Here is a 25,054-nt window from a genome sequence, read left to right on the forward strand (position 1 = left end):
GCTTGAACTAAATGAACTAAAGAACTGGTTCATCTCAATGATCACAATGAACTAGTTCACTAGTTCGGTCTTTTTATTGAACTAAATTTGTCAGTGCACATATTGGATCGTCTAATCAATATCTTAAAAATGGCGTTCTCCATTTTTGGATATCTCCTTTAGTTTCCGGGATATTGAGTATAAAGTGTTGTTAATCTAGTAGAAATGTGGCTGCCAAATTGTGGACAAATGGCGCTTACGATAAAATTTTACTAAAGAAAATCTTTCATAAACTCAAACCTAATTAACAATAAACATTGAAAAGTAAATATTTTAAGAATTTTGTGAACTAGTAACTTTGGAGAAATTCTATCCTCGCGTTTTTGAGAAATTGCATTCCAAACTTCAATTGCGATTTCCACAACCTGCCGAAATTTACATACGACAATCTTTTACCCAGGCGACGAGATGCGAACGATTTTTTTCGGGGCCAGGGAAAGTATTAAACTGTGTTAGAACGCTTTTAAAATCAAACAAGCTTTCTAATTTAATGTTTTTCCACAGCAATATGTACCTGTTTATATATCGTACATACATAGAGTAAAAATTTGCGAAATGGGCCACCATTTTTTCGAAGGTCGAGCTTTTTTGTGTCATTATCTGTTTATGCTTCACAATCATAAAAAAATACAAGTTTCAAGATGTTTCGAAATTCTAAATATTGTGGAAGTTATAGCTACTAACTTTTTTCGAATTTGACTAGATTTTATTTGTTTTCTCTCGATTGGTAATACCGATGCTGCTGAAGAATGATGATGTTTTGTTACCCTTTTTATTTCGCACGAAAACCAGAACACGCCTCTATACTTTATTTTCGGATTTAGGGGCACGAATCGGGGACTAAATATCACTGTGCGGCATGTGAAAGAGCAAGGGATATACTTTAAAGAGCTAGGTATTTTTTTTTTTCAAGTAACAACAACGAATTTTTCGTATTTTTGGGTTAGGATATTAAAAAAAAAAAACTGATATGTGGTAATTCTGAGTTCAAATTGAATTTCAGCGACCAAAAATCTATTAGGAATGGAAAGCTTTATCTCAGATAAGATCAAAACTTGAAAAGGGGGGTTGAGTAGTGTAATCTATATGTGTATGTATGTATGTATGATGCTGAACTTTAAAGTGAGTATCGTCCGATCTAAACAGGTATAAAAATCGTCTAAAACGTTGCTCACAAAATTTATAAATATTTATTAATAAGGCTTATAAGGGATACTTAAGAATCAAATTTTGCTATTTTTTTAAATTTTGAATACATGCATTTGAACCACCCTTTTTAGAATATAGTAAATATTAGTGCACATGGCTCTCAGAGTATTCGTTTAAGCAATACAGCTTATGCTGCTGTTTTCTGATGTAATTCGTATTTCACATGCTGATTTTGTAGCACGTGTGAGTAGATATATTTTATTGTTTGTTTCTTCGACGCTAAATTCTCATTCTGACTAGACATATGTCTCATTCTATATTTGTAAATTTTTAAACGCTACTACAAATGTATATGTGCATAAATATGTACATAGATATGTATGGATGCATATTTCCTGGGTCATGGTCGCTACCTTGTAGGAAAATTCGAAGTTACTGAAAAATGGTTCTTTGTCTTTAGTTTAGTGTTAGTGTCATAACGCCATTTCCACAAAATTTCCAGTTTTAGTCAGGATGTAGGAATGATGTCGCTTTTCGAATAAATACTTGCACATAAATAAAAATTAAGTGTCGAGATAAAATATTTTTATTTTTAAAACAATAAAATCTAAAAACCCAAAGAAATTTTAATTAATAAAGAAACAAAAAGGTAAGTTTCTAAAAATTATCTAATAAATTAAAACATTCTTTAAAAACAATAAAAACTAAGAATTAAATTAAAAATAAAACAACAATTTATAAGTAAAAAATTAAGTAAGTTTCCAAGACTCTAATTAAGTATTATATGTATGTACACTTATGGTCAGCTAATTAATTCAAGTGACATTTTGACTAGTTATGGCTATTTTTCTTTCGTTTGTTTAAGGTATTTCTAAACTGGCGTTACGTGACGCTCGTATGACAAAATGTTAAAAAAAAAAACGAATTGAACAAGTCAAAATTTTAAAAAGGTTTTTCTAAATTTTCATAGCAATTAAATGACCCCTTCTTCAGTAAAAAAAAAAAATAACAACTGTTGGTAGTAGCGATTCAAAGATATTAGTCAACTTACGCGCTGGCGTGACGTTAAAAAAAAAAAAACATTAGTGGATTTTGACTTTGTTTGAAAAAAGGCAAAACCCTGCGAATTGGGCAAGATCATTTGTACAAAAGTTTTTGTATTAATCTTGGAAATGCTTAAGGTTAATTTCCCAAGTTTTGAAATGTAAAAATCTTTTCTGCTTTATGTTTAATCAGCTGAATTATCTGATGTGATGTTGTCTGGCGTTACGTTACTAAAATTTCCATTGAAAAAATTTTGTTAATATTGTTCTTGAAAGAATTTCTAACGGGAAGGAAACATGCATTCTATGTCCAATGTACTTTTTATTTTGACATCAGCGCCACCAGCGGTTTCATTTTTTGCAAATCTACATATCGTCGCCTGGGTAAAAGATTGTCGTATGTTAATTTCGACAGGTTGTGGGAAATCGCGATTGAAGTTTGGAATGCAATTTCTCAAAAACGCGAAGATACATTTTCTCCAAAGTCTCTGAAAATGTTACTAGTTCACAAAATTCTTAAAATATTTAATTTTTAATGTTTATTGTTAATAAGTTTTGAGATTATGAAGGATTTTCTTTAGTAAAATTTTATCGTAAGCGTCATTTGTCCACAATTCGGCAGCCACTTTGTATGAAATACGACAAAATGTGATCAAAATTTATACCAAATTAACGACATTTTTTACTCAATATCTCGGAAATTAAAGGAGATATCCAAAAATGGAGAACGCCATTTTTAAGATATTGATTGGTTTCATACGGCTGCATCACTAACTAAATTTTTACTAAATTATCGAAAAAATTGTAGTCAATATCTCGGAAACTTAAGGATACTTAACTTAAGGAGGACTGATAAACCAATCGAACGACCTTGTTTCAAAATATATAACTGCATCTACAACTAAAAATCGTCAAAATGGCGCTTGCGACAATCTTTTACCCAGGTGACGATATGTCTTATTAAGTTTTAACTAAACATGCCAAATGTGAAACAAATCAGAGCATAAATACGTTTTTCAAAATATCTCGACCTTAGTGCCACCTAACCAGAGCATTTTTGGCAAAAATGATTCTGCATACATAACCAGTAGATATATATTATAACAAGTAATTTTTAGCAAAAAAAAGCCAATTTGAATTCTCATATAATAATATATATATATATCTCACGATCCCCTGATCGGATCCTAACCAGATTAGTATGGGACCACCACTGAAACACTACCTTTCCGATGCAAATTCCGATGAATTATCGAAATCGGTTGACGTGGTCAAAAGTTCGGAGGCACAGTGCTATACCAGCGACGAGTGCCAGAGAGGGATCTAAAAAAGACTTTAGGGAAACGGTTCAATTCCCCTGTGATTACTGTATTCACATGTTGAGCAAATGGCCAGAACAGCTAGCAACGGTAGGTCGGCTAGTTTCCGCGTTGACTCGGGCCACTGCTCAATAAACGAGGAACATGAACTATGCTAAGTCTCTCAAAGCCGCACACTAGGTTTCACACAGGAATACTAACGGGACACTGAACCGAAATACCGGTTTCTGCAGAAGCTATAGAGATGAAGCAGAGATAGAATACTGCTCTCCGCTAATCACAACAATGTCGCTTTGACTTCTTGTTTATCTAACAGGAGATAGCTATGCAGCTTATCGGATCTTGTTTTGCTGGAATCTTTATAGTGCTGCTGTTTGGCATCCTGCACCCACAATCGCATTAAAGATCGATTTTATTATCAAGATGTTGATAGCGCTCGTAAGCTCCTTTACATGACAGCTGTAGTAGACATCGCCCCGCGCATCGCATTTCTAGATAGCGGTAATTCCATTCATAGATTTCCCCGAGAACATCAATCAGCCGGGCAGATGCAACTTGCCAATTAGGGAGTGGCACAAATTAAAGGGCTTCTTCTTTCGCTACCCGTGGAAGGCCTTCCAGAAGGGCTCTTATAGGACTTACTTCAGAAGGTCTTTTAGAGGAGTTCTTTTAAAGTTGCCCCCTAATTTATAAAAATCATACATCTTTGAAGTACTTGCTTAAGGTTTATACCAAATATGTGTTATTGCAACTTAAAATGTTTATTGAAATTAATTTGTAATGCTAAATACAAATTTATACATTCGCGTGAAATGTAAATGGATAAGCCCTTCTTGCGTAGGCCTCTAAGAATGGCTTTACTTAAGGCCTACCTAAATTATCTTCTGGGAAGCAACTCATGCTAATCGAACGCCGACTGGCTGCACTTACCGATCTTCGTGACAAAACTTTCAAGTTTCCTTATACTCTTATGTAAATTTAACACAAATTAATCACATTTTTCTTTTCGCTTTATTGCATTCAATATTCAAAATTTAACTACAATTTAGTTTAGTCCACAATGTTTTTTTTTCTTTAACGGATAATGAATATATGACGTATATTTAGTTGCATATTTAAAAATGAAGCATTGTGAAGGTATCGATAATATACTACATACATAGAATACAAATACAACTAGGAAAACGTAGTAAATTTGCATTTGTCAGGTAAGTAAAGTATGTAAAGAATTGTTGGCAAATTGCCGCTTTTTTGTATAAACTAGAATCTTAATACTAAAATATTATCTAAATATATTTATAAAGGTATATCTACAAATGGTAGGTACAAGTCATATTTAGAAGTCAGCGTCTAGCGTGAAGACATGATCCATGCGATTCGAGGTAACTCCCCATTTCTGGTATTCTCCCACTTTCTTTTCGAAGAAATTCGTTTTGCCATCTAATGAGATAAGTTCCATAAAACTGAAGGGGTTTTGTGTATTGTAAATCTATAAAATATTAAAAAAAAAGAAGTTAAACACAGGCGCGTACAATTTATGAATATATGTATGTATGTATGTATGTATGTAGTACTTAATTAAGTCATCTCTTACCTTGCCCACTCCCAGCTCGACCAGCAAGCGATCTGCCACAAATTCAATATAATCAGACATTAGTTGGCAATTCATGCCAATCAAATTCACAGGTAAGGCATCAGTTAAGAATTCTTGTTCAATTTTAACAGCTTCAGCAATGATTTCAATAATACGGTCCCTACTTGGCTTCTGAATGAGGTGTTGGAACATCAGGCAAGCAAAATCGCAATGTAATCCTTCGTCCCTTGAAATTAGCTCATTAGAGAATGTCAAACCAGGCATTAGGCCACGTTTCTTCAACCAAAAGATTGAAGCAAAACTGCCACTAAAGAAAATGCCTTCAACCGCGGCAAATGCTATTATACGTTCGCCAAAGTTGGCCGATTTCGATGAAATCCACGCCAGTGCCCAATCAGCCTTGCGCTTTACAGCAGGCATCGTCTCAATAGCATTGAACAAGTAATCCCTTTGCTTGCCATCCTTAATATATGTATCAATTAATATGCTGTACATTTCAGAATGCACATTCTCCATGGCGATTTGAAATCCATAGAAGCAACGCGCCTCTGTGATTTGAACTTCTTGGCTGAAGCGTTCAACTAAGTTTTCATTCACAATACCATCAGAGGCGGCAAAGAATGCCAAAACGTGCGAAATGAAATGGCGTTCATTGTCGGTGAGACGCGCCCAATCATCCATATCTTTGGAAAGGTCAACCTCTTCCACTGTCCAAAAGGATGCTTCTGCCTGCAAGATAACGGTAAATTTGTAGTTTTATTAAAGTTGATTCTTGCTTTTAAACTATCTTAGAAAGGCATAAACTATCAATGGATTTATGTACATTAGACTGCATCACCAAAAAAAGTTGCGGTTTTTCCGCCGGGATTACAAAATTTATTATATTCTAAGACGTCAACCAAAATATTTCGTAAAAATATTAAGATTTAAGTGAGCTGGACCGATTTGAAAATACCTCCAAAAATGAAGTTTTTTATGAAGAAAAATAGTTTCTTAAAGAACTTTTTGAAAAAAGTCCCCTCAGATGACAAATTAGATTAATCTTAAAAAATCTGCATAAAAATATTTAAAAATCTCTTCAACGGAATCGTAAGAATGAGATTTTTGGTGCTGTTTGTTTACTTTTTCAAAGATTGATTTACGAAAAACTTGAATAACTGGGCTAAAAATGTTCTGATTTAGACTTATGGGATCTCAGTAGAAAGGTATTTTCACACTGTTTTTATTTCTGGCCAAAAAACGTCATTCGTGTCTTATCTTTTTTCTTCGAGTACCAACTCATCTTAATTCAACTTTAAATGACGTTCGTTCCTCCTTTCTTTCTCTTGCATCCTTTGAATGAGTTTATTAGCAAAGAAATAAAAAGGGTGAGAAAATACCTTTCCAATGAAACCTCTCAAGACTAAATCGGAAGAGTTAAGGTTCAGTTATTCAAGTTTTTCTTATACCAATCTTTGAAAAAAGTTAAAAAAACAGCAACAAAAATCTCATCATTACGATTCCGTTCAATTTTTATTTTTTTTTTTTCAAATATTTTTATGCAAATATTTTAAGCTTAACCCGTTTTGTCATTTGAGGGGATTTAAAAAAAAGATCTTTAAGAAACTTTTTTATTCATAAAAAACTCCATTTTTTGAGGTATTTTCAAATCGGCCCAGCTCATTTAAATGTTAATATTTTTCCGAAATATTTTGGTGGACGCCTTAAAATATAATAGATTTTATAATTCCGGTAGAAAAATAGTACCGATTTTTTTTATATGGGGAGTGATGCAGTCTAATGTACATATCTGTGTTCGTATGGAAAAGTAGCTTATGTCGAAAGGCTGGCTTTAGTATAAATCGGCATACGCAGCATACAATTGCAAATGACTCACTGGCACTGACCCGTTGAACAACTTTTGGCAAATAAACGTGCAATAAATAGTTCCGATACCAGCAAGTCAAGTCTCATCCAAAAATTCCTTGTCGTTAAAAGAATAAAGGGAATGCCGCATTATACTAGTCAGCCTTTCGACATAAGCTACTTTTCCTTACGAACACAGATATATACTACAAAAAGAATTTAGGCGATTTGTAATTTGACTAAAATATTTACAAGTTGAAAAAAAGCAACAACAAAACGCTATTTTTAAAAGATAGGCAGGGGAAAGATGATAATGGAACGAAATTAGTTAATACACCCAAAAAATATTCTATGGAAGCATACATACATACACGGAATTTATTATCTACAAAACGATCTGTAAACGTGACTATTTGAAATGCGAAACTTGTTCCACATAAAATTGTAGTCATGCCCTGTTGACTTTGCCAACTGATCATGTTCGGGCATGTTATAAACAGAATACAGGTACAGTGTGCTAATTACAAAGGGTGAAAAAGAGAAAAACAGAAATTTGTACAAACGTATGTAAGTATGTACATATGAACATATCGCTAGCTTAGAGGAAAAAATTGCCAATTCCTCTTTTTATGAAAACTCATAATTTGATGCAGGAGGCTAGAGAAATTGAAAATGAATTGTTTCGAAAAGGATAAAGGTACTTGCTTTGTTTATTCTCGTCTATAGTAAATGAAAGCAACATTTTGCAAGTCCAAAAGAAGCACAGAAAATGCGGTAAGGCCAAAAAAGTTCGAAATCTTTTAATAAATATCGAATCCCTCCGATTCGTATGGAGTTTTGCTTTGCTTTAAACAGGCAAAAGTTGCATTAAAAGTTTCGCGAAATACTTGAAGAAAATGGCTATAAGCAGTTTTTTCCTCTCCTGTAAAATTTTTAAAATGGGACTTAGACACTTTTCACTCAAAGCGAGCGATATGTACATATCGCTGCCTTAATGCATACATGTGCATGTACATGTATATTATGTATAGAATGGCCCTATCTAACATTTTTGTTATTGAGCGATTTCTACGCTCTATTTTATTGAAGACTAGGTATAACTAATTTTTAAGTTGTAATACGGTTTTAGTGAGTAATCTACAGACTTTCGTATTAAGGATATGTATATCGACGGTTGAGTGGAATAACAACCTATCTCGGCAGCCAGATCGAAAACGCCCTATCTCAAACAACTTTTCAAGAACGTCCTATTTCAGAGCATATAAAAGTATGTATGATTTGTTAGTATGAAGACTTGAAGGTTTCAAATGTTCAACATTAGCGCACAACCCAAAATTTGGCTTTTTTTTAATTAAGCGCATTTTACAGAGCTTTTATTTACCTTTCAGCAAAAGCTGGAGCAAATTTTTGTATAATTTATTAAACAAAGTCTCCCTTGCCCATATGATTATCATGAGCTAAGAAATAGTTTTTCGCATTTGCTGACAAACGTGTAATTTTGTGTTGTGCCCGTTTTGAAGACGGTGCGCGATACGTCGGTTATAAAATTTCCATTTGCATATAAATTTATTACAAATCCTTGGCAATAAGGAAAAACAACTGAAATCTTCTAAACTAAAGGGCATCCTCTGATAGGATACATATTAACATTTGCAACACTTGACCGGAAACAAATTCAGCAGTACGAAGGGAAGGAGAAATTTCTTGGCTATAAATGTACTTAAAAATATTTTCATGGATATTGTTATCAATGCAAAAATACCTATTCATCAAAAATATGTATGTACATATGTATGCAACTATTCATATACATTTATATGTACGTATGTACATATGTATGCATGAAACGAAACGCACTTCTCCGAAATTTGTGAAAAGGCGCAACAGATAACGACCCAAAAGAGCGCGCGCGGGAAAACTTTGCCGCCAACAGCTGAAAGAAAACAAGTAGCTACGCGCCAATTTGTAATATTTCTATCACACACTTGCACTTACTCATCGCAGAAAAGGTCATCACATGGCGCACTAAACAGCGCATAAACATATACCTAAATAAAAGCAATCAAATATGCTCATATGTATGCAAATATGTACATATTCACAAATGTGTGCATAGTACATATAAAGGTGCTTCAGCTGGTTTGATATTTAACAAAGTAAATTGAGGGATTGAATGAATGTGGATACAGTCGCCGAAGATAGGCAATGACGTAGTATCTTTCAATAGAACCCAACCTGTCGCAACATGTTAATATACGTCGTCGTACAGTCAGCAGTATTAATACTTTTTTTGCAATACCAGCAACGACAGTGCAATTAGCCGGTTAGCGAATCTGACTACGTCTGCATTGGGGATAACCTCTTTCACTACAGTGCATGTAGTTACATATATTGTTTTTATACAGGCAAGTTCGCAGAAACAGCTGTCGCTCATACACAGCTCATACTAATCGATTTTCTTGTGATTTTTCATTCTACGTTGGGTTTTATACTAAATTTATGGTTGGATACATTACTAACCGAAAAAGCCTACCTTCTTGTACATCTGCCAGATATCTGGATATTCGATTGGCATAATAACGAAACGACGTGGGTTATCCTTCAGCAAAGGTTCAATTGTTGGATCAAATGGGGCTGCAGGCTTGCTGGCTAGCGTTGTCAATTGCTCCGATGCAGTATCTTGCATTTTCGCCAAGTCCTCGTTGGGAATCGACATTTTGCGCATGTTATTCACGTCTGTCAAAATTTTTCTCGGACTCTGCAAAATATTAGCATATCTTATTACACCGAACCGCATTATATGTGGCATCAGCAAAAACGCGGATGTTACAAAACCGAATTTCACTCACCTTCAGCGAAAATTTCTCCAAGTTCTCAGCAATGTTTTCTTTGCCAGCAAATGCCATTTTAGTCTTTGTTCTTAATATGTATTAAATACGGTCAACGGAAATATAATTGTATAGCACAAATGAAATCGTTCGCAACTTTGCAAAACGTTCTTTCAGGAACAGCACAACACGACTCACAACTCGTTCAGCGTCAGAAAACTTATTGAAGAATTAAACGTTCCGACCACCTCCTCTTATAGGCAATTTCTTTCCTGGTGCATTCGTTCGCAATATTGGCGGGAAATATTTTTGTTGCCCACTACCAGGGTAGCCAACTCATTTTTGAGAATTCCCCGATTTTGCCGGAAATTTCGTAAAATTACCCACCCATGTATATCTCCTTGTTTACAAAATAAAATAAAAAATAGTGACGTATTGCTGGTCTGTATTTATTTTTTTTGTTAATGTAATTCAAACTTTTATAAAGTTAGTCAACAAATAAAGAAACAAATGTACATTTATGTATGTAATGTTTACAACAGTGGTCGAAAAAGTTTCAGTCGCGCCTAATTTTGACAAGTTACACTTATGTTTTTTTTTTGTTATTAATTTGAATTATTTTTTTAATATAGTTAATTTTTTTACAAAAACCGTACAAGTTTCAAACTTTGTGTGATATTAAAAAAAGTCTACAAACTTTCGTAAAAATGTGAGCTTTTTTATTAGATTTTCTAGAAATATTTAGAATATGCCGCCTTGTAGCCCACTCAATTCTAATAAATGCAAGTTTCAAGTGGTTAAAAGTTTTTGTTTTAATTTTTTTCCTAAACTGTTGCGGTTTTCTTCCACATAAAAAAGTGTGTTTATTCGTTATATGAATGCAAATGCGACAAATAAAATTCCAAATCAACGGTAATTTGTACAATTTGCAGGATTACATAATCAGTACTTTTAGTTGCAATTGCATTTCTTATGCGACTTTTTGACCTCATTATAAAGTCACTAAAGCAAAAAAGAATAAATTAGTTAACACCTAATTCCTCATAAAAAGCAGTTCATCTCCCGATTCTGCACGTAAACTGAAATTCTTTACAACAAACGGTCTATTCCCCGATTCCCCACGCAAACTCTAATTCCCCGCAAATCGGGGAATTCCCCATGAGCTGGCTTCCCTGCCCGCGACTCTTGTTTACGAATGTGTGAGGGAGATAGTAGCTGAAAGATGCGAAATTGCGAACAAAGCAAAAAAATGTCATCTTTACTTCTTTTCAAGTGTCATTCGCTGAATTAATGCACTACGAGAAGTACAGGGTGAAAATACGTAACCAACACTGCACTACCAGCCGCTCTTGCGCTGCTGTACCGACTATCGCGTTTCTTCCTATATTGCTGTTGTTGTTGTTGTTGTTGTTATTGTTGTTGTTGTTGTAGCAACAATTAAGTTCCCCAAAGAGTTTTTGGGGAGTGTTGCTGCAGTGACAGTCCTTGGCCAAATATAAATCTGGGTCGTTCCGCTTACGTAGACCCGACTGTCGTGGAACGTCCATTTTGCTGTCATGAACGAAAGACACAAGATCACGTAAGAACAAGAGAGTGAAAAAAGTCGATTTTTTTTAGCGGGTTCTATGCCATCTTGTTTCACTGGAAAACGAGCGAAAAGTAAACAAAGCAAAGAAAACCAAAATTATTGTCAGCCACTTTAAACGCACAATTTATGTAAAATGATGCATCAAAATGCTTTAAAATGTGTTGTCATGTGGAATTAACTCTTCTTTACTTGAATAAAAGTGTAAAATAGTGGTGCTTGTGATGTAAACAAACGCTCAGCTGACGAACCCGCTTTCGCAAACTTTTTTCTCAAAACCAGTTACAAATACAACGTCGCGTTCTTACGTGATCTTGTATTTTTGGTTCATGTTTTGCTGTCGGTTAAGACCAAAATTCACTCCGGAATCGGTTAGGGATTAAGGGAGGGTTGTTCAATGCCTGATTAAGGGCCGGTTGTTCAATGTCTTGTTTGTACGTAACATTGACAAAAGTCGATAACGATGTTTAACCGATGATTTTTTACTTTTTTACTTTGTAAACCGAAAGAAGGCTGAAATTCTTTGCTTGAACGAGTCATGTTTGCATGGTATATGGCGAAATGGGAATCGATTTGGGACCAAATGCTCTACCGGAATCGGTATGGGACCGAATGCACTTCCAGAATAGAGCTGGGACCAAATCATCGAAGCAAAACGTCGATATATTAGATGAATCGATCGATGTTTTTCCGACATTCCAAACAGGGATGAAAAATGGAAATTTCAGATTGTACCTAATATCATAAAATAAATGTACCTAAATGAGACAGATTGTACCTAAAAAAATTTACATCATTCATTTGTAGTTTTATTATAAATTTTTTTTTAAAACATGAATACAAAAGATGGATGTACTTTAAACATGATTAGGTTTTTTTTTTTAACTGAGCCTATATCTATAGACTATAGTCTAATGGGAATCGAAGAAGCGTTGTTTTTGTTTAATTTTGACTACTGAAAAATATTGGCGAAAAAGACAAAAAACATCGATGTTTCGTCCAAAAACATCGATGTTAAAATCGATGTTTTGCTGGACGATACATCGTCGATACATCGACTAGGAAAGTGAAAAACATCGACATCGTTCACTCACTCCGTTCGTATTGTGCCGAACGACCAGTGGCAAGCGAGCGCTTGTTTTCGGAAGCTGATGCAACCATCATTCAGGATGCAGTAGGCTTTTGGGGGCTAGATTATCAAAGCTTGTTTTCTGAACTAATTTCAAAATGTTTATTCATATTTAAATAAATAAGATTTACATATTTAACATACATCATAATAATAAAACAGGTGCAAGTTTTAAGCGGCTAAAAATCGCTTTGATTTTTAATGATTTTTTTTGGCGGCTTTTGCGTTTTTTTCAAATAAAAAGTTAAAAATCAAGGCGATTTTTAAAGGCTTTTTCTAAAAATTCAGATAAAAAAGTTCAAAATTAAGATAAAAATGTGTTGAATTTTTCAAAGTTTTGTATAAAGTTATGGTTTGCAGCGGATATGTGAATCTAGTTCTTTCGACTTTAAAAAATATTTCAGGCTACATTTTATTTCGTGTAGTAGATGAGATATTAAAACATCGGTAAAACATCGAGTATCGTTTTTATAACCGATGTTTTTTGACATCGATGTTTGTTGCGGGAACATCGATGTTTTTGAGAGCGATGTTGCATCCCTAACTGTATGGGCGAATAAAGGCTGGTTTTCATTATGTCATATTTTGACATATTTCGACACAACTTTCTTTCCTTTATCCCTACGTTTACCGATGATATTATGGGCCAAAAACTTACAAATAGCCACTTTAACAGCGCATGTACACGCCTGAAGGCCTATTATGATCTAAGTCAATCAAAATACCATTTTTGAGTCTCATTTGACAATTTGTTTTCACTTATTTGACCGCAAATGCCATTGAATTTGACTTAGTGAAAATAACCGTTAAGATTAATAGAAAAAATTACGAATTTGAGGATAGCTAAGTAAATTGTTAATTTGTCGTAGTAGCTGCTCTAAAAACAGTGTAAGATGTTTAAGATAATACTTAATATGACTTCCTTTTGACCACTTTTCTTTAGAATTGTTTATTCTTCAAAATGAAAGCTAAGCTTCTCCCGTGCCTACAAGTAAATATATTAGCACGGTAAAGGAAAAAGAAAAAAAAACTAAAAATGCATCTGATCAAAAGATGATTGTACCTAAAATCTAGTGGCTGTACCTAATGTACCTTTAAGTCATCAAACGTCGGAAAAAAGGTACAATGGTACCTACTTTTTCATCCCTGATTCCAAATGTAAACAAAAAGCGAAACATTTCCGAAATTCCTCCAAGAAAATGTAATATTTCTTTTCAAAACTAAATATACATCGGAAGCGTTAGAAAATTACCAGGTATGTCCGATATCAACAGCTCTACGCACCACATTCGCCAGAAATATTGTCTGAATCGTTTGGAATACCGTAAAGGACGTCGATTAAGAGCTGTTAAGGTACTTGCATTTTTGAGAAATACATGTTTAGCAGGATGTAGTACATAATTATTTGTAAATTTTTAAGGTATATACCGTGGCAAATGAATCAAACCATCTTCTAGTATTTGGAGTTCCAAAAATTAACTTGAAGCAAGAAATAAAGTGTAAACTGCAACGGTGTGGGGAGCTTGAATTCATCCAATGTGTAACAGAGGAGGTGGCCAAAAAAGGTTTATAAAACGACTATATTTTTTCTGTACTCATTTTAATATTAAAATTTCAGTGGAACTGGAAGCTTTCACTGATGTTTTTCATGTAAAATTTGCAAAGGTGCAGTTAGCGCGGCTTGCTAAAACTTACTTGGATGCGCAAGAGTTTTATGGGGGCATACTTCATATTTCCTATGCTCCGGAGTATGAAACCATAGATGAACTTCGGCAGAAAATCTTGCTTAGGAAAGTTGAAGTTAAGCATAGACAGCGGGTAAACGAAAAAGTGGAATTAACAATAGCATCAATTTCGCAATCTAATCAGGAGAAGAGAAGAAAAGAGATCTAAAAGACTTAAAAATAAAGAACTAAGGTATTTAAAGCTTGTATTTAATTGCTTTGTATCAGAAAAAGTATTGTTCTTTCAAAATACATAACAATGCGTAAAAATACGTGGCTTTGTTTCACTACTTAAAACAAATCAATTTACACAACTACATATTTCAAATAATGTCAATAGCATAATTACAATTTTGATTCGAACTTCAATACTTCAGCTAAGCAATAAACTACTATCGGTTATTTCGTTTTTCTTAAGTCATGATATAAAGTAAGAAACGGTATTCGCTTTTGCCACAACTCTGTGCCGAAGTAAACCCAAAATCTGTAAAGCGTGACATTATTAATAGAATTTTCTTAGCATATGTTCACAATGCATGCTACTCACAGTCCAAAGAGGGCGCCACCTAAATGGGCTGCATGATCAAAGAATTTCCAGCCTAGGATGCAGCCAGCCAAATCGAATCCCATAATCACTTTGATCGCCTTTTATAGAAAACAAGAGTTATGTGTGCAATTCTTTACAAAAAGTAAATATGAAATTCAATACTTACAGCTCCTGCAGAGAAATGGAGCATGGGTAGGAAAAGGATGCTTAATTGAGTATCTGGATACTTTGCACATACATACGACAGTATCGCCATAATGGCACCAGACTGAAATTGGAGTAATTAATAACAAATGTTGATTTTAAAGTCTAATGATGACATGATTTCTATTTGATCCCGAAAACCTTACCGCGCCTATAGATAGACCAGCCTGTGCGGTGATCGTCTTATAGAGAATACTAGCAAAACTCGCAATCACACCCGCGCTCAGGTAGACTCCTAAGAATTGTTCTTTTCCCAAGGTCAAGACAGCCGCATTGGAAAAGCTGTGTAACACGTACATATTGGCGAAAAGATGAAATAAAGAATAATGACTAAAAGTCGATAGGAACATAGGCCAACAAACAGCACCTGAAAACGAACATATATAGTTAGACTATAAGTAATTTGTTGGTGACCGGAACTTACGCCCCGCAGGACTCGAACAAAAATAAGTCATCATTGTGTTGCGTAAGGCTGGTGAACGCCACATTGTAAACACCAAAATGTTTAACGCGCAAAGTGGCACAAATACTCGTTCACCAGGCGTTAACTTATCCCAGAATTGTTGTACTTCTTGTTTTATATCTTGCCAAGTACTTTGTTCCTGGTTAACAGTCTGCCGTCGAAGCCACGGGAATTTGCTTTGACGAGCTTTCTCTAACATCATATTGCGCGCGTTTTCATACTCCAATATGGTGACACTCATGAAACAGCCAACACTGAACTACAAATGTTGAGAAGTTATTAATTTCGAAATTCACAAATCTTTACTTGTTTTGAAATACCGCGCCTGTAAAAATTAACGCTTTCACCACATTACTTGGCGGTATAGCTCCGCCGAAGGTATAATTCTCAAAAGGTGGAGATGTTTGTAGACTTCCACTCCGAGCTGGACGCTGATGTTTTGCACTGCTGCGCATGGAACGTAGTAATATCGCACGCGGTCTAGCATATTTACAACTATGGCTGGGCAGCAATGGGTCACTGAAATTCAACTCCATTAGAATATCTAGTTACCTACATATAAACATACATATGTATTTAAATGCAATAAATACACTCACACTAATTGCCTAGTCCAATTACGACAGAATGCTCTATGCAAGAGCATTATCGTTTATTTTGCGATTTGTACAAATAAATAAATTTCCTAAATAAAACGCCACGATCTCGTCACGCCTCCATTCACCTTCAATCAGCTGTTTACTTCAATTTGTTTTGATTCGTCGTTTGATTGTTAACAGCTGATAAACGATTTTAGCTTTTAGCCGATACATTTTATTACACCCATTAGGACACAACTATCATATATCTAGCAGTAATGAGAAAAATAAATTGTATAAAACCAAAGAACGTAAATCTATAAGAGGAGACAACACGTTATAATTGTAGCGAGTGTGAACAGCAGGAGCGTGCCTCTCTTTTCTTCCAATCACAAAACGTATTTGGGTAAAAGAGATAAAACATAAAAAAACCTTCACTTTTGTAGTTAATAGTAGATAGTAACAATTTGTAAAAATTGAAAATTGTATGCACTCTTGAGCCAAATAAGAAAAATGTATTTAGTGCGAAAAGCTTAAAAGTTCTTGCAAACAATGTCATGTGTTATTAATCGAAGTGAAAACAATTCGAATATAATGAAATGTGGAATTCATTCATAAGATCTAACCGGGTACTCGTCATTGAGCTATCAGGCTATCAGCTTTTGCGAAAATCGATTGAAACGAATCTTTCCTAACTTTATAGTAAATTTGAAAGGACGCCGCGCAAGAAGTGTTTACGAAAAATTCGCGAAGGAGCTGTGCGAAGTTATTTGATTAAAACACGTGTCTGCAGGGAAAATGGTTTTGGCAAAAGTGCCAATTACTCCGCAATGGAATTTAACCAACGGTAAATATCAGAGTCACGAAGAATTTGCTATGGGATTAAGATTTTTGTTTCTTTTTTTATAAAAGGTTGTGTGTGCACGCCAGAAGGTGGATTTCTTTATGTCGGTTCACGCAGCATCAATTATGTGGGTCCTTTGGAACAAGTCGATGGTGAGGTGGGAGCAAAGAAGCCTCCTGTGATCAAAGTGTTTCAAACTCGTCAGAGCATTCTGAGCATAGATGTGGATCCGGGGTGGCCAACAAATGTTACAGCAGTTGAAGAAGTTTCTGGAAATGCAAGTCAAGTGACAAAAACCCCTACAGCAGTGGGCCATCAAAAATATTTTGCTGCTTTGGCACAAGATAATTCTGTACAGATTTGGGATTTTGATCGTGGCTGTGCAGTAAGTGGCCATAAGGCACACTTCAGCACCTCTTTATATATGGAGGGTAATGGGCCATCGCCTCAAGGCGATCATGTACTCTTAAGCTATATGCGAAATCGCAATGTACTCTCATTGAATGCACAGGATCTGGTGGTATATTGCGTAGCATCCAATACATATTGTCGACAGAAAAATTTCATTCCGACACGAAATCAAATGCTGACTGTGTTGCGTTGCTCGCCCTATAACGAGCATATTTTTGCTGTAGGCACGAATCGTGGAGTAGTTTTACTTGGCGATTTACATCGCATGACTACATTGTACACACTACGGGGTCATGAGACTCCCATAACTTCGCTGTCATGGTGCCCATCTACCTTGGAACCTTTAAAACGGGAAACCGTTATTGAAATAGAGGATAATGAAGCGGATAAGAGTAAGACTATAACCAACGATAAAACAAAGTTAAAAGGCGATCCAAAAAACAGTTTTAAATCACAAAAGGGATCGAGGAAATCAACGAAACCAGCTGGAAATGATGATATTTTCGACATTTATGACTACGACTATTTGGAAAATGAATTCGGCGCACCTACAGAAAAAGATAAAAAAGCAAAGGAATCACCTGATGGTTTGGCAGTCATCGACAAAACTATGGAACTTGGACCAAAAACGAATTTTGATTTTGCAGAGGCATGTCAAAGTCTCAAAGAAGAGATAAAAGCCTTGAAGAACGAGGAAAATTATGATCAGAATGAATCCAAACAAATGCCCGATGTTACGCTTGCTGATTGTCAAAATTTGCCACGAGCTGGCGATTTATCTTCGAGTTGTGGCGGAGGTAGTCGTGAGTCAACTGAAGGTAGCCTTGAAATAGGTGGTAGGTGTTCTTCAGATGACGATGTTTGCGTGGATGGTGGAGAGTTAAAGCCAAAGCAACAGATACTACATCAGGCAGAGGTCCATGCCGAGCAAACAAATGAACTAGAGAAGAAAGACAACGATAATAACACTGAAGAGCCGGATGTAAATACTGTAAAGGAGGAAAAGGAGGAAGTAAATTGTGAGAAATCGGAGAAAGTAGAGAAGGAAGAAAGGCATGACGTGGTATCAGAAAGTAATTCCGAACAGCCATCCGTTGATGGATGTGTATCCCAGGATAATTCTTTTACTTCTCCAACTAAATCAAGGAGCGCAGAACTTTTGGTTTCCGCGAGCGTTGACGGACATTTTTGGATATGGAATGCAAAGACTGGGTCATGCTGCGACAGTGTACGTCCAGCAAACATTGCCAAATATGGTAAAAGTATGTATTAAAAACGTTTTATTGTTGTATTAGATTAATTATTAAATAAATATATTCGCCTATAGATAACAGCATCCACGTAGATTGGCTGAGTTCAACACAATTTCTAACCACAAATAGAATTGGCGAAGTGTCATTTTGGTCACTGATAAAAGATACTTCGATCGACTCTTCAAAGCGACAACAGCAACGTTACAAGTTTCAAGAAGAGACGCAACAGCACTTTCAGCAGCGTAGCGTTATGTCGTTTAGCGTTTCTCATCGTTGTAGACTACTATGGAACTTGTCTTCGCATCGTGAAATCAGCTGTGAAAACTTGGAAACAGGAAAATTGCTACTCAAATACTGCTGTGCTTCCACTAATGTTTGCGCGATTCGCGAATGCCCAGATGATATGAATAAGTAATTTCCCAAATTTTATTTAATGTAATATGAGTATGTACAACTATTTATATTTGTAGAATTGCACTGGCCTTCTCCGATCGTCGTGTAGGTATTATTGATATTTCAAAGATGTCGGCCACTAATGTGTTTATCGAAAATTATATATCACGTGTGGATGCATCCGTGCTTTCGCTTGTTTGGAGTCCGGATAGTAAGAAGTTGGCCTTCGGAACATTGGAGGGAAGAGTAAGTGAATTTTGAATTTTGTTTTATAAACTTTGTAATTGTAGTCCTATAATTTAATAATAATTCTGTATTTCTCAAAACAGGTTGGTATAATTCACGTAGAAACTTCCAAGCCCACTATCACCTTTAAACCGTTTTGTGGTAAACCAATTTATTCAATTGATTGGTACGGCAATCATATATTTGTAGTTTGCAACGATATTCTAGCCGTTTACGACGAAAACTTCGATAATAAAGGTAAGTGCATTTAAAATATTGACAGATTTTTAAATTGAAAACTATCCACAATAAAGCTACTCTACGATGCTCTATGTCCGAACGGTAGGCACTCGTTTTGCGCATTCATTGTGCCAAACGAGAGTGCAGTCTGTTGTGAACGTGTCTGCAGCTTGCGTATATAGGCCAAATGTATAGTTTCACGATGAAAGTCCCATTTATTCCAGGTAACATTAATATGATTTGCGGGTGTTAGATCGTTGACAACTACCATTTCGGTTTGTGTGCCACTTTCTGCTAACTTGCCATTACGCTTTTTACTTTCGGCAGCAAAGTCAGTTTCCAAAAGTTCATCAACCAAGCCAAAAAGCAAAATGAGATCAACAGAAGTGTAGATGGCCGTTTTTACTATTTTTATGAAATCTTCGAAATAACGCTCGGCATACTTTGCGAATTCAATATTAGCAAAACCGAAGCGAAATTTCGAGTCTTCACAAAGCTTCTTTTGTAGAGCTGCGGGCAGTAGTAAACCGTTTGTTAGTGCGATTGTTAGCGCGCAATAATTTTGAAAATTATCTGTCTGTAAGTTAAATTGTGATAATTTAAAAAATGATTTAAAAAATGATATGTAACGAATGCGCGCGATACATACCACGTTTTGCAGCGACGTCATCGCAGGATTTGCCTTGTTGGTGCGTTCCATTAAGTCATCGAAAGTGGGTACAATTGCTTTTTTGATGATTTGTCGCCGCACTTCGGTTATTTCCAAAAGATTTAAAAAGTTTGCCTTAACTTCCTCAGTTAAGCACTCGTCAAATAAATCTTTAAGCTTATTCAGTTCAGCCAAATGGCTAAGTGATAATTGCAAGGAGGTCCAAAGTTCTGTAAGGTATTTGAAATGTGGCTGCAAAAGAGTTTTGGTTTATTACGTTTGCCGATTAACTATCTTACATTTCTTTGTACTTACAAAGACCAACTCAGATTCGATTGCCGTGCGATATTTTAGAACATCATTTATCTTCTCCACTATGCAGTCCATTTTCTTTTGATCAATGCTTACAAGATACTCTGTTTTGTCGAAAGAGACGACTATTTTCTTCAGCAGTTTTTCATAGGTACTGAACAAGGCGACATATTTATTAATTTCCCGCACTTTTTCTATGGGCCACTTGCAATGCACTTTCTTCGCTTTTGTGTCCACTTCGATAAGCTCACCGATAGCTTCCATGCCAGTTTCTATATATTGAGCAATGTCTTCTAGAGCTGCTTCAAGGGATTCTCTGGTGTTTGTTTTTGCCATTTGAATATCCTTTAGGACTGCATAAAGTAAAGAGGAATGTTTTTAACTTTAACAAGTATGAAGAAATGGATGAACACATTTATATATATATTTACATATATATATATTTATTATGGGTGGCATATGCAATAGTTCACAGAAGTGGGTGTCTACTTTTTTTCTGGGCATACACGGGAGGGTAGTAGGTCAATGTGTGCTTTCAAAGTGCTGCAAATTTTTTGCATAGGAAAATTTTAATTTGATCGTCGAAAGGGCGCTTCAGATCGTGAAATTAATTAACACCGTTGTAGCACGTACGGCAGTGGCCTCCGGGTGGTGACTGGAGTTTCGGGAACCACCCTATCCACGGTGAGCTGAGTCTCCCATCAAATTTCAGCCTGATTCTCGAGCCGCTAGGTACACCCATAGAGCAGGCCTGTTTTTGGTTAAGGCGCCGCTCATTTTCTCCATATAAAAAAATTTTCGAACATACTTCGTATGGAAAAATGTAAGTCCTAACTACTTCAAACTTGCACTTTAATGTACTAAAATTAAATGGGTTACAAAACTGCATACTTACAATCTTTTTAATAGTGCTTATCATAACTATACGACACCCACATATTAAAAAGTTTTCACTATTTATTTTATTTTTATTTAATTTTAATTATTTTTTATACCCGAGCGCACTTGTGCACAAGGGTATTATAACTTTGTTCACATAACGGTTGTTTGTAACAGGCAAAACGAATCGAGATAGATATAGACAAATGTATACATAAATGATCAGAATGAAAAGAGAAATCGATTAAGCGGTGACTGTCTGTCCGTCCGTCCGTCTGTGCACACGATAACTCGAGTAAAAATTTAGATATCTTAACGAAACTTGGTACGTGCACTTCTTTCGGGCGTAGGATGGATGGTATTGAAAATGGGCAAAATCGGACAATAACCATATTGATATTGATATTTGCATTAATTTTTAGACGAAAAATAAGAATATTATAAATTTGTGGAAAATGTGCGTAACCACGCCCACTTATGGTTACATGTGTATATCTTGGTAACCGCTGATTTCTTCCAAACTTGGCACAGTTGTTAGCCTTGATACAGCATACCAAATGGCTGAAAATTTTTAAAATCGGACAATAACCACGCCCACATCCCATATAACGTAATTAAGCGAAATTCGAAAAATCAGTAAATATTAAAGCTAATTTATTCAAAATTGATGCTTGCAACAATTCTTTACCAAGAAACACTTTTATGATAAATTTTGGAAAATGGGCGTGGCACCGCCCACTTATGATCACATATATGTATCTCGGTAACCGTTGTACCAATTTGTACCAAACTCGGTATGGTTATTGTGCTTGCCACGTAAAAGCAAAACGTTGAAAATTATTGAAATCAGACTAAAATCACGGCCGCTTTTCATATAACGGTAAATTTCAGAAATGCTTGAAACTATATATTTCGAAATTTAAGGACGCTAATTTACTCAAAATCTATACACCCCGGCTTACCATGTAGCGGTACTTGCGTGGGGTATTTAATGTTCGGCTCCGACCGAACTTAGACTTTCTTACTTGTTTTTTTTTTTTATAAAAATATAAGCAGATTTTTTAAATTAATAAACGTTTTTAATTAGATACATTACTTGCTTAATTTGTAAATCTTTTTAAATTTAAAACAAAATAGCATAGGGCATATTCATAGTCGAATCAAAGACGAAACTAAAAAGTATTGTCAGAGAGCTGAAATTATTTCAACTTTGTTTTGACCATGCCCATATCCCATTATGTTTTACATTGAAACGTAAATTTTTGTATCCATTTTCTATCTTTTACTATCTCTTTCCCAGTGATTATACCACAAATACACACTTTGTTACTGTTATTACATTTTATCGCTTTTAACTTAGTTCTAAAAATTGCGAGTTCCTTGATAAAGCTATTCTCAAACGAAAGGACATGTTCTTCCTGATTACAATATTGTAACCTAAATCTATTTTTAAAAAAATTAGCTGGGGAAAGACTCCATAAAAAACTTGGCCACTAATGCGTTAAAATATGGTCATCAATGCGTTTAGTCAAAGTCGTAAATGGGTTAAATTATTCATAATTTGCAAAATAATAAAACCAAATTAACATAAGACATTACAAAAAATTGGGTCACTATAGGGTTAATGCACGATCAATAATGGATTAAGACGTCAAAAATATACTCTTAAAAAGTAGTTCAAGCGAGTCTAATGGAAAGAAAATGATTTCAGAATTTTGAGCACCCGCTTATGTGGGGCGGCCCCAGTATGCGTTGAGAGAAGAGTGAAGAGTCAAACATAAAAATCTAAAAAGTACAAAGTTAATTTACTCACTATCTCGCATATTTTCCCGCTCCCCATTCGGATCACAGTTATTATAAATGAGTATACCGCAAACAGTAGCAGTTAAACGCTGTAGATATTCCAAACGATGGTAACGTTTCTTCAATACGAAATCATGCAAATCCCCGCGGCTAAGTACGCTTTTAAGACTCTGCCGCGTCTGTTTCAAGAGCTAGACAACATAGCAATTAGTATGTACATACATGTGGCAGTGAGAAATGGGAAAAAAATTTCCAATAACTTACCACGTGATTCTTCGGATCACCAATATTGTAACAAGCAATAATGAAGACTTGTATTTTGTATAACATTTCATCAAGTTGCTTGTCACTGCTCGTTTCCGGATATTGTAGTATACCTTTAATGAGGCTATGCAGTTTTTTCTGGAAGTTTTCCTGATAAATTTCTTTCATATTCTCAATTTTCAATTCGCGAAAATTTCGAAAGTGAAACTTCATTTTTAGATTACACATTGTTGGATCATTTTGATTTTTATATAATCGAAATATATTTTCTCGAATTTGCAGAATTTTGCAAGGTTTCGGATCCGGCCTGTCGAAACCGAGTCGCGCATCTCTTGCCAACAAATGCACGTAAAAATATGCAAAATTTGGATTCACCTCCAAATCGTGATCTTTGCAATCATCCAGAAAAAGTGTTAAAATACGATTTAAGTAATCTTTTGTTGACATTTCGTGCTTATCAAGAAATTAACACGTACAAATGTTGCTATAGAATAACTTTCCCCTGTAATGGCGAAAAAACGAGTTGCGCCACGTTGGTTTGTTTGTTTGTTACTCTGACAACAGGCTAAATATTTGTATATATATATATAATGCAAAATAAAAATTAATCAAAAACTTAGCTCACATAAATTTGAAACTTGAACTGAAATGTCAGCAACGATAAAAGATTTGTAGGAATATTTCTGCATTTCTTTAGAAAAAATAAATTACTAACAGAGTTCGGTAAATAATGGAAAATAGGAATGTACGGTAGGGGTCTTCGAAACAACTTCGCAGGTTAACAAAATTGTTGGACGGCGAAGGTCGTTTTGTTTATGTAATCTTCATAGTTTGGGTATGACTAATGTGACCAACTATTTCATAGCTCAAATAAGTACAGGTTAGGTTGGGTTTGGTTAAAGTGGTTGCCCCAGGCAAGGGACACACTTGGACATTAAGGATTTGTCCTTTGTGATACCACAAAAAAACTGAACGGATACCCTTAATGTAGTCGGCGAAACGCTGCGAGCCCATTACCAAATTTCGAATGCGGCTAATTTCGATCCCTCCTGAGAGCTCAGTGTTAGTAAGAAGTGTGAGCCAAATTCCTTTCATCTTAGTCTCGCGAAGTTTTGACAGTCTAAAATAAAGTGTGGCTATGATTCCACCTTATCTTCCTCTTGACATCTAATACAAGCCACTAGGCCCAACCCTTTAAGAGTGTACCGCAGGAGGACAGAGGCGTCCCTAGTTGCTCCTTATCTGGCGTAAACGTTTTAAGGGTGCCTTTCCAATGTCAGGTCATCAGACACGCCGTTTCCCGCGATATCACAGTGATCCGGCACCTAAACTAGCCTTTTTAAGAAGTACTCCGACACGATTTATAGAAAGGTCAGACTTTCCCCTACCTATTTCGAGCGCACCGTCACACCCTTTAGCAGTGAGTTAACGCTTCCTTGATGACAGCTTTTTCCATCTGGAAGACACTGCAGAAGTCCTGAACATAGTTTTGGTGGAGATTTTCCAACAGAAGAAACCTCCACAACCCTCTCTCAAAGTTTTGATCCATCCGTGAACTTTACCGCTCCCTTCTTCGAGTAACCCCGAGGCAGAGGAGCTTCTGGGAGCCCTCCAGAACTCCAGAGTGCTACCACCGGGTTTCCCTGAGCCTAATAGCAGTTCGTGATGCAACAATTCTGTCTGAAATATTAGGATTAAATCTGGTTTCATAGAGCTAATGAATTACTTTGGGCG

The 25,054-nt window shown here is 35.5% G+C and overlaps 5 protein-coding genes across 5 annotated transcripts in view; 2 read left to right on the top strand and 3 right to left on the bottom strand.

The window, feature by feature from the left end:
* Nucleotides 1-4,363: 4,363 nt before the first annotated feature.
* Nucleotides 4,364-10,110, bottom strand: LOC118742844 (ribonucleoside-diphosphate reductase subunit M2). Its single transcript, XM_036475241.1, has 4 exons — nucleotides 9,839-10,110; nucleotides 9,523-9,747; nucleotides 5,145-5,873; nucleotides 4,364-5,039 (listed from the first exon to the last, which is right to left on the bottom strand). The coding sequence occupies exons 1-4, from the start codon at nucleotides 9,893-9,895 to the stop codon at nucleotides 4,887-4,889; spliced, it is 1,164 nt and encodes a 387-aa protein (XP_036331134.1). The 5' UTR covers nucleotides 9,896-10,110; the 3' UTR covers nucleotides 4,364-4,886.
* A 3,576-nt stretch (nucleotides 10,111-13,686) lies between these two features.
* LOC118742847 (RNA-binding protein 48) lies at nucleotides 13,687-14,527 on the top strand. The gene is made up of 3 exons (XM_036475245.1): nucleotides 13,687-13,884; nucleotides 13,952-14,096; nucleotides 14,150-14,527. Exons 1-3 carry the CDS (start codon nucleotides 13,789-13,791, stop codon nucleotides 14,422-14,424), a joined length of 516 nt encoding a protein of 171 aa, XP_036331138.1. The 5' UTR covers nucleotides 13,687-13,788; the 3' UTR covers nucleotides 14,425-14,527.
* LOC118742846 (presenilins-associated rhomboid-like protein, mitochondrial) lies at nucleotides 14,451-16,301 on the bottom strand. The gene is made up of 7 exons (XM_036475243.1): nucleotides 16,069-16,301; nucleotides 15,790-15,988; nucleotides 15,431-15,728; nucleotides 15,153-15,373; nucleotides 14,969-15,070; nucleotides 14,803-14,900; nucleotides 14,451-14,739 (listed from the first exon to the last, which is right to left on the bottom strand). Exons 1-7 carry the CDS (start codon nucleotides 16,113-16,115, stop codon nucleotides 14,655-14,657), a joined length of 1,050 nt encoding a protein of 349 aa, XP_036331136.1. The 5' UTR covers nucleotides 16,116-16,301; the 3' UTR covers nucleotides 14,451-14,654.
* A 432-nt stretch (nucleotides 16,302-16,733) lies between these two features.
* Nucleotides 16,734-25,054, top strand: part of LOC118742845 (protein rigor mortis) — a 17,273-nt gene continuing 8,952 nt past the window's right edge. Inside the window, exons 1-5 of the mRNA XM_036475242.1 lie at nucleotides 16,734-16,894; nucleotides 16,960-18,564; nucleotides 18,630-18,966; nucleotides 19,026-19,194; nucleotides 19,278-19,431. Of these exons, the coding sequence (XP_036331135.1) occupies nucleotides 16,846-16,894; nucleotides 16,960-18,564; nucleotides 18,630-18,966; nucleotides 19,026-19,194; nucleotides 19,278-19,431 (2,314 nt within the window). The 5' untranslated portion in view covers nucleotides 16,734-16,845. The remainder of the gene's footprint in view (nucleotides 16,895-16,959; nucleotides 18,565-18,629; nucleotides 18,967-19,025; nucleotides 19,195-19,277; nucleotides 19,432-25,054) is intronic.
* Nucleotides 19,455-24,444, bottom strand: LOC118742848 (cilia- and flagella-associated protein 206). The gene is made up of 4 exons (XM_036475246.1): nucleotides 23,321-24,444; nucleotides 23,067-23,247; nucleotides 20,378-20,727; nucleotides 19,455-20,314 (listed from the first exon to the last, which is right to left on the bottom strand). The coding sequence occupies exons 1-4, from the start codon at nucleotides 23,765-23,767 to the stop codon at nucleotides 19,493-19,495; spliced, it is 1,800 nt and encodes a 599-aa protein (XP_036331139.1). The 5' UTR covers nucleotides 23,768-24,444; the 3' UTR covers nucleotides 19,455-19,492.

The sequence above is a fragment of the Rhagoletis pomonella genome, unplaced genomic scaffold (genome assembly GCF_013731165.1).
Source record: "Rhagoletis pomonella isolate Grant_MI unplaced genomic scaffold, Rhpom_1.0 Rhpom_scaffold_00007, whole genome shotgun sequence".
Lineage (NCBI taxonomy): Eukaryota > Metazoa > Arthropoda > Insecta > Diptera > Tephritidae > Rhagoletis > Rhagoletis pomonella.